Source organism: Streptopelia decaocto, assembly GCF_964273445.1.
Source record: "Streptopelia decaocto genome assembly, contig: HAP1_SCAFFOLD_1895, whole genome shotgun sequence".
NCBI classification, from domain to species: domain Eukaryota; kingdom Metazoa; phylum Chordata; class Aves; order Columbiformes; family Columbidae; genus Streptopelia; species Streptopelia decaocto.
The window spans coordinates 1-13,384 of NW_028117051.1; the positions used below are offsets into that span (position 1 = coordinate 1).

Sequence of the window (13,384 nt, forward strand, 5' to 3'; positions counted from 1 at the left end):
ATTTCGGGGTGAAAAATGGGGGTTTTAGTGATTTTATGAGGAGATTTGGGGTGAAATTTGGGGTTTAATGGGGGAACTTAATGGGGTTTAATGAGGAGATTTGGCGGGAAAACGGAGGATTTGAGGTAAAAATAGCGATTTTTGGGTGAAAATGATGATTTTTGGGTTAAAATAGCGATTTTTTGAGGTGGAAATGGGGGTTTTGGGGTGAAAATAGCGATTTTTGGGGTTAAAATGGGGATTTGGGGGGTAAAAATGGGGGTTTTGGTCAATTTGTGAGGAGATTTGGGGGTTTAATTGGGGGTTTAATGAGGAGATTTGGGGGGAAAATGGTGATTTTTGGTCAATTTGGGCGGGAAGTTGAGGTAAAAATGGGGATTTTGGGGTTAAAATGGGGATTTTTGGGGTGAAAAATGGGGGTTTAGTGATTTTGTGAGGAAATTTGGGGTGAAAATTGGGGTTTAATGGGGGGATTTAATGGGGTTTAATGAGGAGATTTGGCGGGAAATGGGGGTTTTGAGGTAAAAATGGCGATTTTTGGGTTAAAATGATGATTTTTAGGGATAAAATGGCGATTTTGGGGGTGAAAATCACGAGTTTAGGCATAAAATGGGGGTTTTGGGGTGAAAAATGGGGGTTTTGGGCAATTTGTGAGGAAATTTGGGGTAAAATTTGGGGTTTAATGGGGGAATTGAATGAGGAGATTTGGGGGGAAAATGGGGTTTTGAGGTAAAAATGGCGATTTTGGGTGAAAATAGCAATTTTTGAGGTGGAAATGGTGATTTTGGGGTGAAAATAGTGATTTTTGGGGTTAAAATGGTGATTTTGGGGTCAAAAATGGTGTTTTTAGTGATTTTATGAGGAGATTTGGGGTGAAATTTGGGGTTTAATGGGGGAATTGAATGAGGAGATTTTTCCCCAGTTTTAAAGATTTAGGGTTAAAACGATGAAATTTGTATGAGAATTGGTGAAATTTGGATTTGTTAAAATGGTGATTTTAACCTTGTTATTGTTTCCAAATGTTGAAATTTGATGTTGATTTCGCTCATTGAGCAGAAATTTGAGGTAAAAATAACAATTTTTGGTTCAAACCTCTCATTTACCCTTAAAAATGAACATTTTGAGCAAATCCCGCCGCATTTTGACCCAAAATCCCCATTTTTTGGGTTAAAAACTGCGACTTTGAGGCGTTTTGGCGGGAAAATTTCAAGCCCAATTTCTGCCGTTTTCGCCCGTTTTTCGCCATTTTTCGCCCAATTTTCGCCGTTTCTTCGCATTTGGGTGAATTCAGGTTGTTTTAATGCATCCCCTGGTGGTTTTTTTAACCAAAATCGTCGTTTTTTACCTCAAAACAGGCGCTGATGTTGGAAAACCTCCAGAAACACTCCACCCCCCACGGCACCTTCCAGCCCAACTCCCAGGTGCACAAACGCCCCAAAACGCCCCAAAATGCCCCAAAATCGCCGGATTTGAGCCCAAAAAACACTCCCCCCCCCTCCCCCACACTGTGCCCGTTCTAAAAAACCCAAAATCGCCGTTTTTTGCCCCAAGATGGGGGAGGAAATGAGTCAAAACAGCTTCATCAAGCAATATCTGGAGAAGCAACAGGAGCTGCTGCAGCAGCGCGAGGCTGAAGGTGAATTTTGGGGCGAAAAAGCCCAAATTTGGGCAAAAAAAAGCACCAAACGGTGTCAAAAATGTGAATTTATGCGGGGGGGGGGGGAAAGACCCAAAATGATGGTTTTTTGACCCAAAAAAGCGGCGAAAAGCGGCGATTTGGGCGACGAGGCGGCAAAGGAGAAAAGGGGGAGAGCGCAGGTAGGAATTTTGGGGGAAATTTGGGGATTTTGGGCAATTTTGGGGCAATTTGGGGGATTTTGGGCATTTTTGGGGCAATTTGAGGCATTTTTGGGGTAATTTTGGGGATTTTGGGGGAATTTTTGGGGGGTTTTGGGTCAATTTTGATACATTTTGGGTCAATTTTGGGTCAATTTGGGTCAATTTTGGGGTCAATTTTGGGTCAATTTTGGGTCAATTTGGGTCAATTTTGAGTCAATTTTGGGTCAATTTTGGGTCAATTTGGGTCAATTTTGGGTCAATTTGGGTCAATTTTGGGTCAATTTGGGGCAATTTGGGGCAATTTTGGGCAATTTTGGGGCAATTTGGGGGTGGATTTGGGGTCAATTTGGGGGGATTTGGGGTCAATTTTGATCATTTTGGGTCAATTTGGGTCAATTTGGGGCATTTTGGGTCAATTTTTGGCAATTTTGGGGCAAATTGGGTCAATTTTGGGGCAAATTGGGTCAATTTTGGGGCAAATTGGCTCAATTTTGGGGATTTTGCCTCAATTTTGGGGGATTTGGCTCAATTTGATGCATTTTGGGTCAATTTTGATCATTTTGGGTCAATTTTGATCATTTTGGGTCAATTTTGATCCATTTTGGGTCAATTTTGGGCAATTTTGGGGCAATTTGGGGTGAATTTTAGGGATTTTGGGTCCATTTTGATCCATTTTGGGTCCATTTTGATCAATTTTGGGCAATTCCGTGTCAATTTTGGGTCAATTTGGGGGATTTTGGGGCCATTTTGGGGCAATTTTGGTCAATTTGGGTGAATTTTGGGCAATTTTGGGTCCATTTTAATCCATTTTGGGTCAATTTTGGGCAAATTTGGGTCAATTTTGATCCATTTTGGGTCAATTCTGATCAGTTTTGGTCAATTTTGGGTCAATTTTGGTAAATTTTGAGTCAATTTGGGTGAATTTTGATCCATTTTGGGTCCATTTTGATCCATTTTGGGTCAATTTGGGGGATTTTGGGTCAAATTTGAGTCAATTTGGGCAAATTTGGGGCAATTTTGGGTCCATTTTGGGGGATTTGGGTCAATTTCGATGAATTTTGGGTCAATTTGGGTGAGTTTTGGGCAATTTTGGGTGAATTTGGGTCAATTTTGGGGGATTTGGGGTCAATTTTGATCCATTTTGGGTCCATTTTGGGTCAATTTGAGGCAATTTTGGGTCGATTTTGGATGATTTTGGGTCAATTTTGGGCAATTTTGGGTCTATTTGGGGGGATTTTGGGTCAATTTTGATCCATTTTGGGTCAATTTGGCTCATTTTGGGTCCATTTTAGTCAATTTTGGGCAATTTTGGGTCCATTTTGTGGGGAATTTGGGTCAATTTGGGGGGATTTTGGGTCCATTTTAATCCATTTTGGGTCAATTTTGGGGATTTTGGGTCAATTTGGGGTGATTTTGGGCAATTTTGGGTCAATTTTGGGGGATTTTGGGTCAATTTGGCCAATTTTGGTCAATATTGGGCGATTTTGGGTCCATTTTAATCCATTTTGGGTCAATTTTGGGGGAACTTGGGGATTTTGGGTCAATTTTGGGGGATTTTGGGTCAATTTGGGTGAATTTTGGGCAATTTTGATCCATTTTGGGTCAATTTGAATCAATTTTGGGCAATTTTGGGTCAATTTGGATCAATTTTGGGCAATTTTGGGTCAATTTGGGTGAATTTGGGTCATTTTGGTCAATTTGGGTCAATTTTGGGGGGGATTTTGGGCAATTTTGAGTCAATTTTGCGGGATTTTGGGTCAATTTTGATCCATTTTGCACAATTTTGGGTCAATTTTGATCCATTTTGGGTCCATTTTGATCCATTTTGGGTCCATTTTGCACAATTTTGGGTCAATTTGGGTCTATTTTGGGTCCATTTTAGTAAATTTGGGGCGATTTTGGGTCAGTTTTGGGGCGATTTGGGGCAATTTTGGTCAATTTTGATGAATTTTGGGTCAATTTGGGTCCATTTTGGGGGAATTGGGGCAATTTGGGGTCAATTTTGAGGGATTTTGGGTCAATTTTGGGCGGATTCGGGTCCGTTTGTCCCTTTCCAGCCCGGCTCCCCCTCCCCCCTCCCCTTCCCGAGGGGGCGGAGCCTCCGCCGGGCCGGAAGGGGCGTGGCCCCCCCAGCCCCGCCCCCGAGGAGGAGGAAGAGGAAGAAGAAGAGGAGGAAGAGGAAGAGGAAGAGGAAGAGGAGCCCCCCCGGGGGGCGGAGCCTGAGCCCCCCCAAGCCCCGCCCACCTCCCCTCCCCTCCCCCCATTGGCCAGAGCCCCGAGCCCCGCCCCCCGCCGGAGGAAGCCCCGCCCCCCGTGCTCACCAAGGAGACCCCGCCCCCTTCCCCTGCCCCCCCGGGGTGGGGGCGGAGCCCGCTGGCCCCGCCCCCTCCTCGGCCAAGCTCCGCCCACTCCTCCCGGGGGGCGTCGCCCTCCCCGCCGGCCACGCCCACCAGCCTGAAGGTAAAAGGGGCCAATGGGAGGATAAAAGGGGGGGGGGGGGAGGGAGGGGAGGGGGCGTGGCCTGGGAGGGGCGGAGCCAACGGGGCCATTGGTTTGGATGGGGGTCTATGGGTCCCATTGACCCCATTGACCCATTGACCCCATTGACCCCATTGACCCATTGATCCCCATTGACCCCCATTGACCCCATTGACCCCATTGACCCCATTGACCCCATTGACCCCCATTGACCCCATTGACCCCCATTGACTCCCATTGACCCCATTGACCCCCATTGACCCCATTGACCCCATTGATCCCATTGACCCCATTGACCCCATTGACTCCCATTGACCCCATTGACCCCATTGACCCATTGACCCCCATTGACCCCATTGATCCCCATTGATCCCATTGATTCCTATTGAGCCCCCCATTGACCCCATTGATCTCTATGGGTCCCTATGGTTCCCATTGACTCCCATTGATCCCCATTGACCCCATTGACTCCCATTGACTCCTATTGACTCCCATTGATTCCTATTGAGCCCCATTGACTCCCATTGATCTCTATGGGTCTCTATGGGTCCCATTGACTCCCATTGACCCCCATTGATTCCTATTGACTCCATTGACTCTCATTGACTCCCATTGCTCTCTATGGGTCTCTATGGGTCCCATTGGTCTCTATTGACTTCCATTGATCTCTATGACCCCCATTGACCCCATTGACCCCATTGACCCCATTGACCCCATTGACCCCCATTGACCCCCATTGGACTCCCATTGATCCCCATTGACCCCATTGATTCCCATTCACTCCTATTCATCCCCATTGTCCCCATTGGTCCCTATTGATCTCTATGGGTCTCTATGGGTCCCATTGACCCCCATTGGTCTCTATTGATTTCCATTGATCTCTATGTCCCCCATTGACCCCCATTGACTCCCATTGGTCTCTATGGGTCCCATTGACTCCCATTGACTTCTATTGATCTCTATGGGTGTGCTATGGGTCCCATTGAGTCCCTTTGACTCCCATGGGTTTCTATTGACTCCCATTGACCCCATTGACCCCATTGATCTCTATGGCCCATACTGGTCCATACTGGTCCATACTGGTCCGTACTGGTCCATACTGGTCCATACTGGTCCGTACTGGTCCGTACTGGAGCTGTGTCCCCGTGTCCCCAGGAGGCCCCGAGGGTCCCAGCAGCCCCAGCACAGCAGGTGAGTCGCTCTATAGGGGCTATAGGGGCTCTATAGGGGCTCTATGGGTCTATAGGGGCTCTATGGGTCTATAGGGAGGTCTATAGGGGTCTATAGAGGCTCTATGGGTCTATAGGGAGGTCTATAGGGGTCTATAGAGGCTCTATAGGGGCTCTATGGGTCTATAGGGAGGTCTATAAGGGTTTATAGAGGCTCTATAGGGGCTCTATGGGTCTATAGGGAGGGCTATAGGGGTCTATAGGGCTCTATAGGGGCTTTATGGGTCTATAGGGAGGTCTATAGGGTCTATAGGGCTCTATAGGGTCTCTATGGGTCTATAGGGAGCTCTATAGGGGTCTATAGGGCTCTATAGGGTCTCTATGGGTCTATAGGGGTCTATAGGGAGGTCTATAAGGGTCTATAGAGGCTCTATAGGGGCTCTATGGGGTCTATAGGGAGGTCTATAGGGAGGTCTATAGGGGTCTATAGGGGCTCTATGGGTCTATAGGGAGGTCTATAGGGAGGTCTATAGGGCTCTATAGGGGCTCTATGGGTCTATAGGGAGGTCTATAAGGGTCTATAGAGGCTCTATAGGGGCTCTATGGGTCTATAGGGAGGGCTATAGGGATTCTACAGGGTCTCTATGGGTCTATAGGGAGGTCTATAGGGGCTATAGGGGCTCTATAGGGGCTCTATGGGTCTATAGGGAGGTCTATAGGGGTCTATAGGGCTCTATAGGGGCTCTATGGGTCTATAGGGAGGTCTATAGGGCTCTATAGGGGCTCTATGGGTCTATAGGGAGGTCTATAGGGGTCTATAGGGCTCTATAGGGGCTCTATGGGTCTATAGGGAGGTCTATAGGGGTCTATAGAGGCTCTATAGGGGCTCTATGGGTCTATAGGGAGGTCTATAGGGGTCTATAGGGGCTCTATGGGTCTATAGGGAGGTCTATAGGGGTCTATAGAGGCTCTATGGGTCTATAGGGAGGTCTATAGGGGTCTATAGAGGCTCTATAGAGGCTCTATGGGTCTATAGGGAGGTCTATAGGGGTCTATAGGGGCTCTATGGGTCTATAGGGAGGTCTATAGGGGTCTATAGGGCTCTATAGGGTCTCTATGGGTCTATAGGGAGGTCTATAGGGGTCTGTAGAGGCTCTATGGGTCTATAGGGAGGTCTATAGGGGCCTATAGAGGCTCTATAGGGGCTCTATGGGTCTATAGGGAGGTCTATAGGGGTCTATAGGGGCTCTATGGGTCTATAGGGAGGCCTGTAGTGGCTCTATAGGGTTTCTATGGGTCTATAGGGAGGTCTATAGGGGATATAGGGGGGTCTATAGGGGCTCTATAGGGTCTCTAGGGGGGTCTATAGGGGCTCTATGGGTCTATATTGGGGTCTATAGGGGCTGGGCTGGCTCCATAGGGCTCTAGATGAGGTTCTATAGGGGATGGGGGGTGTATAGGAAGCTCTATGGGGCTCTATAGGGGATCTATGGGGTTCTATAGCAGAGGCTATAAGGGACGGGGGGGTCTATAGGGCTCTATATTGGGGTCTATAGGGCTCTATATTGGGGTCTATAGGGGGCAGGGGGGTCTATAGATTCCATATTGGGGTCTATAGGGCTCTATATTGGGGTCTATAGGGGGCAGGGGGGTCTATAGATTCCATATTGGGGTGTATAGATTCCATATTGGGGTCTATAGGGCTCTATATTGGGGTCTATAGGATACGGGGGGGTCTATAGGTTCTATATTGGGGTCTATAGGGCTCTATATTGGGGTCTATAGGGGACAAGGGGTCTATAGGGCTCTATATTGGGGTCTATAGGGTTCTATATTGGGGTCTGTAGGGGATAGAGGGGTCTATGGATTCCATATTGGGGTCTATAGGACTCTATACTGGGGTCTATAGGGGATAGGGGGGTCTATAGGGTTCTATATTGGGGTCTGTAGGAAGCGGAGGGGTCTATAGATTCTATATTGGCGTCTATAGGGCTCTGTATTGGGGTCTATGGGCTCTATATTGGGGTCTATAGGGACAGGAGGGTCTATAGGGCTCTATATGGGGGTCTATAGGGGATGGGGGAGTCTATAGATTGTATATTGGTGTCTATAAGGGTCTGTGTTGGGGTCTATGGGCTCTATATTGGGGTCTATAGGGCTCTATAGGATCTATATGGGTGTCTATAGGTTCCATGTTGGTGTCTATAGACTCTATATGTGTGTCTATGGGATCTATATGGGCGTCTATAAGTTCTATATGGGGGTCTATAGGTCTATATGGGGGTCTATAGGGGATGGGGGGGGTCTATGGGAGCTATATGGGGGTCTATATGTTCTGTATTGGTATCTATGGGTTCTATAGGGGCGGCTATGGGGTCTATATGAGGGTCTATGGGTTCTATGTTGGTGTCTATAGGTTCTATAGGGGGGCCTAGGGGATGTATATGGGGGTCTATGGGATCTATATGGAGTTCTATAGGGGATGGGGGGCTCTATAGGTTGTATATGGGGGTCTATGGGATCTATATGGGGTTCTATAGGTTCTATATGGGGGTCTGTAGGGGATGGGGGGGTCTATGGGATCTACATGGGGGTTTGTAGGTTCTATATGGGGGCCTATGGAATCTATATGGGGGTCTATAGGTTCTATATGGGGGTCTATAGGTTCTATATGGGGGTCTATGGGATCTATATGGGGGTCTGTGGGATATATATGGGGGTCTTTAGGTTCTATATGGGGGTCTATAGGTTCTATATGGGGGTCTATGGGATCTATATGGGGGTCTATGGGATCCGTATGGGGGTCTATGGGATGTATATGGGGGTCTATAGGTTCTATAGTGGTGTTTAGAGGTTGTATATGGGGGTCTATGGGATCTATATGGGGGTCCATAGGTTCTCTGTTGGTGTCTCTAGGTTCTATATGGGGGTCTATAGGGTATGGGGGGGTCTATGGGATCTATATGGGGGTTATATGGGGGTCTATGGGATCTATAGAGGGGTCTGTAGGTTCTATATGGGGGTCTATGGGATCGATATGGGGTTCTATAGGTTCTATATGGGGGTCCATAGGTTCTATGTTGGTGTCTCTAGGTTCTATATGGGGGTCTATAGGGGTTGGGGGGGTCTATGGGATCTATATGGGGATCTATAGATTCTATATGGGGGTCTGTGCGGTATGGGGGGGTCTATGGGATCTATATGGGCGTCTATAGGTTCTATATGGGCGTCTATAGGTTCTATATGGGGCTCTATAGGTTCTATATGGGGGTCTATAGGTTCTATATGGGGCTCTATGGGATCTATATGGGGGTCTATAGGTTCCATATGGGGGTCTATGGGATCTATATGGGGGTCTATAGGTTCTATATGGAATCTATAGGGGTTGGGGGGGTCTATGGGATCTATATGGGGGTCTTTAGGTTCTATATGTGGGTCCATAGGATCTATATGGGGGTCTGTAGGTTCTATGGGTGGGTCTATGGGATCTATATGGGACTCTATAGATTCTATATGGGGGTCTATGGCATCTACATGGGGTTCTATAGGTTGTATATTGATGTCTATGGGTTGTATATGGGGGTCTATGGGATCTATAGGGGGGTCTATGGCGTCTATAGGGGGGTCTATGGGATCTATAGGGGGGTCTATGGGGTCTATATGGGGGTCTATGGGATCTATAGGGGGGTCTATGGGGTCTATAGGGGGGTCTATGGGATCTATAGGGGGGTCTATGGGATCTATAGGGGGGTCTATAGGTTCTATATGGGGGTCTATGGGATCTATAGGGGGGCCTGTAGGTTCTATAGGGGGGTCCTTAGGTTCTGTATTGGTGTCTGTGGGATCTCTATGGGGGTCTATGGGGTCTATAGGGGGGTCTATAGGTTCTTAGGGGGGTCTATAGGTTCTATATGGAATCTGTAGGGGATGGGGGGGTCTATGGGCTCTATAATGGGCTCTCTATGCTCTATAATGGGCTCTCTATGCTCTATAATGGGCTCTATAGGCTCTATAATGGGCTCTATAGGCTGATCGGTGTCTCTATCGCTTTACGGGGTCTCTCCCCCCCCCCTGGCCACGCCCCCTCCCCAGACCCCGCCCCCTCTCCCCCTCCCCTCGGCCACGCCCCCTCCGGGCCCCTTCCCCCCCCCCCCCAGCCGCGGCCACGCCCCCTCGGCGGCGCGGGGCATTGTGGGGAGCGGCCAAGATGGCCGCCCCGCCCGCCCGCCGGGCCGCACAATAGAGCGGGAGGGGATGCCGGGGGGGTGAGGCCACGTGGGCGGCGGGGGGCGGGGCTTCGCGGCTGTGTGGGGGGGGGGGGGGGGGGGGGAGACCCACGTGGGGGGGCGGGGGGCGGGGCTTCGCGGCTGTGGGGCGGGGGGGGGGAGGGGATCTATGGGGCTGGGGGGGATCTATGGGGTGAATCTATGGGGCTGGGAGTGAATCTATGGGGCTGGGGAATGGATCTATGGGGCTGGGGGTGGATCTATGGGGCTGGGGATGGATCTGTGGGGCTGGGGGGGAATCTATGGGGCGGATCTATGGGTCTGGGGGGGATCTATGGGGCTGGGGAATGGATCTATGGGGCTGGGGGTGGATCTATGGGGCTGGGGATGGATCTATGGGGCTGGGATTCAAATCTATGGGGCTGGGGATGAATCTATGGGGCTGGGGTGGATCTATGGGGCTGGGATTCAAATCTATGGGGCTGGGGGGGATCTATGGGGCTGGGGGTGGATCTATGGGGCTGGGATTCAAATCTGTGGGGCTGGGGATGGATCTATGGGGCTGAGAGTGAATCTATGGGGCTGGGGATGGATCTGTGGGGCTGGGGGTGGATCTATGGGGCTGGGGATGAATCTATGGGGCTGGGGATGAATCTATGGGGCTGGGGATGGATCTATGGGGCTGAGAGTGAATCTATGGGGCTGAGAGTGAATCTATGGGGCTGGGGGTGAATCTATGGGGCTGGGATTCAAATCTATGGGGCTGGGGATGGATCTATGGGGCTGGGGGGGAGCATCTATGGGGCTGGGGGTGAATCTATGGGGCTGGGGGTGGATCTATGGGGCTGGGGGTGAATCTATGGGGCTGGGGGTGAATCTATGGGGCTGGGGGTGAATCTATGGGGCTGGGATTCAAATCTATGGGGCTGGGGGTGGATCTATGGGGCTGGGGGTGAATCTGTGGGGCTGGGGGTGAATCTATGGGGCTGGGATTCAAATCTATGGGGCTGGGGATGGATCTATGGGGCTGGGGGGGAGCATCTATGGGGCTGGGGGTGAATCTATGGGGCTGGGGGTGGATCTATGGGGCTGGGGGTGAATCTGTGGGGCTGGGGGTGAATCTATGGGGCTGGGATTCAAATCTATGGGGCTGGGGGTGAATCTATGGGGCTGGGGGTGGATCTATGGGGCTGGGGATGGATCTATGGGGCTGGGGGGGAGCATCTATGGGGCTGGGGATGGATCTATGGGGCTGGGGATGGATCTATGGGGCTGGGGGGGAATCTATGGGGCGAATCTATGGGGCTGAGGGAGAATCTATGGGGCTGGGGGTGGATCTGTGGGGCTGGGATTCATATCTATGGGGTGGGGATGGATCTATGGGGCTGGGGGAGCATCTATGGGGCTGAGAGTGAATCTATGGGGCTGGGGGTGAATCTATGGGGCTGGGGATGGATCTATGGGGCTGGGGGGGAGCATCTATGGGGCTGGGGATGGATCTATGGGGCTGGGGGGGAGCATCTATGGGGCTGGGGATGAATCTATGGGGCTGGGATTCATATCTATGGGGCTGGGGATGGATCTATGGGGCTGGGGGTGGATCTATGGGGCTGGGGGTGGATCTATGGGGCTGGGGGTGAATCTATGGGGTTGGGATTCAAATCTATGGGGCTGGGGGGGATCTATGGGGCTGGGGGTGAATCTATGGGGCTGGGGGTGGATCTGTGGGGCTGGGATTCAAATCTATGGGGCTGGGATTCAAATCTATGGGGCTGGGGATGGATCTATGGGGCTGGGATTCATATCTATGGGGCTGGGGGTGAATCTATGGGGCTGGGGGTGGATCTATGGGGCTGGGATGGATCTATGGGTCAGCCCCACTGATTCCTCTGCCCCATAGCGAGGAGCCGCCGGCGCCCACGGAACCGGGCCCCCCCCCCGGGCCGGGGGGCGAGCGCCCCCCAGACCCACAGGTAACGCCCCCCAAGTGTGGGGCAGGGAGGGGGGGGGGGTCACTTATGGGGCGCCCCATAGCGCCGGGGGGCTCGTTATGGGGCTGCCCCACACTTATGGGGCTGAGTTGTGGGGCGTGACTTATGGGGCGCCCCCGATGTATTGGTGTTACTTAGGGGGCGCCCCACACTTATGGGGCTCGCCCCACACTTATGGGGCTCCCTCAGGGGGCGCCCGGAATCTATGGGGCTGAGTTATGGGGCTCACTTATGGGGCCCACCCCACACTTATGGGGCTCGCCCCACACTTATGGGGCTCACCCCACACTTATGGGGCACCCCACACTTATGGGGCACCCCACACTTATGGGGCGCACTCGGGGTTCGCCCGGAATCTATGGGGCTGAGTTATGGGGCTCACTTATGGGGCCCGCCCCACACTTATGGGGCGCGCCCCACACTTATGGGGCACCCCACACTTATGGGGCGCACCCCACACTTATGGGGCCCACCCCACACTTATGGGGCGCGCCCCACACTTATGGGGCGCACCCCACACTTATGGGGCGCACTCGGGGTTCGCCCAGAATCTATGGGGCTGACTTATGGGGCTGACTTATGGGGCCCACCCCACACTTATGGGGCGCACCCCACACTTATGGGGCACCCCACACTTATGGGGCGCGTGCCACACTTATGGGGCTCACCCCACACTTATGGGGCGCACTCGGGGTTCGCCCAGAATCTATGGGGCTGACTTATGGGGCTGACTTATGGGGCCCGCCCCACACTTATGGGGCTCACCCCACACTTATGGGGCACACCCCACACTTATGGGGCGCCCCACATCCACCTCAGCCCCCCCCCGTTCCCAACTTATGGGGCTGCCCCACAAGTAGTTGTGGGGCACCCCACGGCACCCGTGGGTCCCTCCCGGACCCCCCCACCCCCCGCACCCCCCAACTTGGGGGGCGCCCCATAGCGCCCCACCCCCCCCCCCCAAACGTGTCTCTTTTGGGCACCCAGCGCCGCCCCACGGAGCTCCCGGACCCCCAACGAATCACTTGGGGGGCTGCCCCACACCTGGTTATGGGGCACCCACCGTCCCCCCCCCCATGGACCTCCCGGGACCCCCAAGTTATGGGGCACCCACCGTGCTACGGACCATTTGGGACCCATAAGTTGGCACTTATGGGGCTGCCCCACATCTAGAGAAGCTCCGCGACCCCCAAGTTATGGGGCAGAGAACATCAAGACCTCCCGGGACCCACAAGTTATGGGGCGCCCGGCGCAATATGGACCGTTTGGGACCCATAAGTTGGCACTTATGGGGCTGCCCCACACCTGGTGAAGCTCCGCGACCCCCAAGTTATGGGGCAGAGAACATCAAGACCTCCCGGGACCCACAAGTTATGGGGCGCCCGGCGCAATATGGACCGTTTGGGACCCATAAGTTGGCACTTATGGGGCTGCCCCACACCTGGTGAAGCTCCGCGACCCCCAAGTTATGGGGCAGAGAACATCAAGACCTCCCGGGACCCACAAGTTATGGGGCGCCCGGCGCAATATGGACCGTTTGGGACCCATAAGTTGGCACTTATGGGGCTGCCCCACATCTAGAGAAGCTCCGCAACCCCCAAGTTATGGGGCACAGAACATCTCAAGACCTCCCGGGACCCACAAGTCATCACTTATGGGGCTGCCCCACAACTGGGACCCC

General features: G+C 52.1%; 1 protein-coding gene across 1 annotated transcript; it reads left to right on the forward strand.

The window, feature by feature from the left end:
• Positions 1–309: 309 nt before the first annotated feature.
• On the forward strand, positions 310–12,845 carry LOC309451940 (uncharacterized protein; the record flags this gene model as incomplete). Its single annotated transcript, XM_082076635.1, has 6 exons — positions 310–365; positions 1,356–1,421; positions 1,552–1,636; positions 1,760–1,818; positions 3,897–4,299; positions 12,691–12,845. The coding sequence occupies exons 1-6, from the start codon at positions 330–332 to the stop codon at positions 12,843–12,845; spliced, it is 804 nt and encodes a 267-aa protein (XP_081932761.1). The 5' UTR covers positions 310–329.
• Between the last annotated feature and the right edge of the window lie 539 nt (positions 12,846–13,384).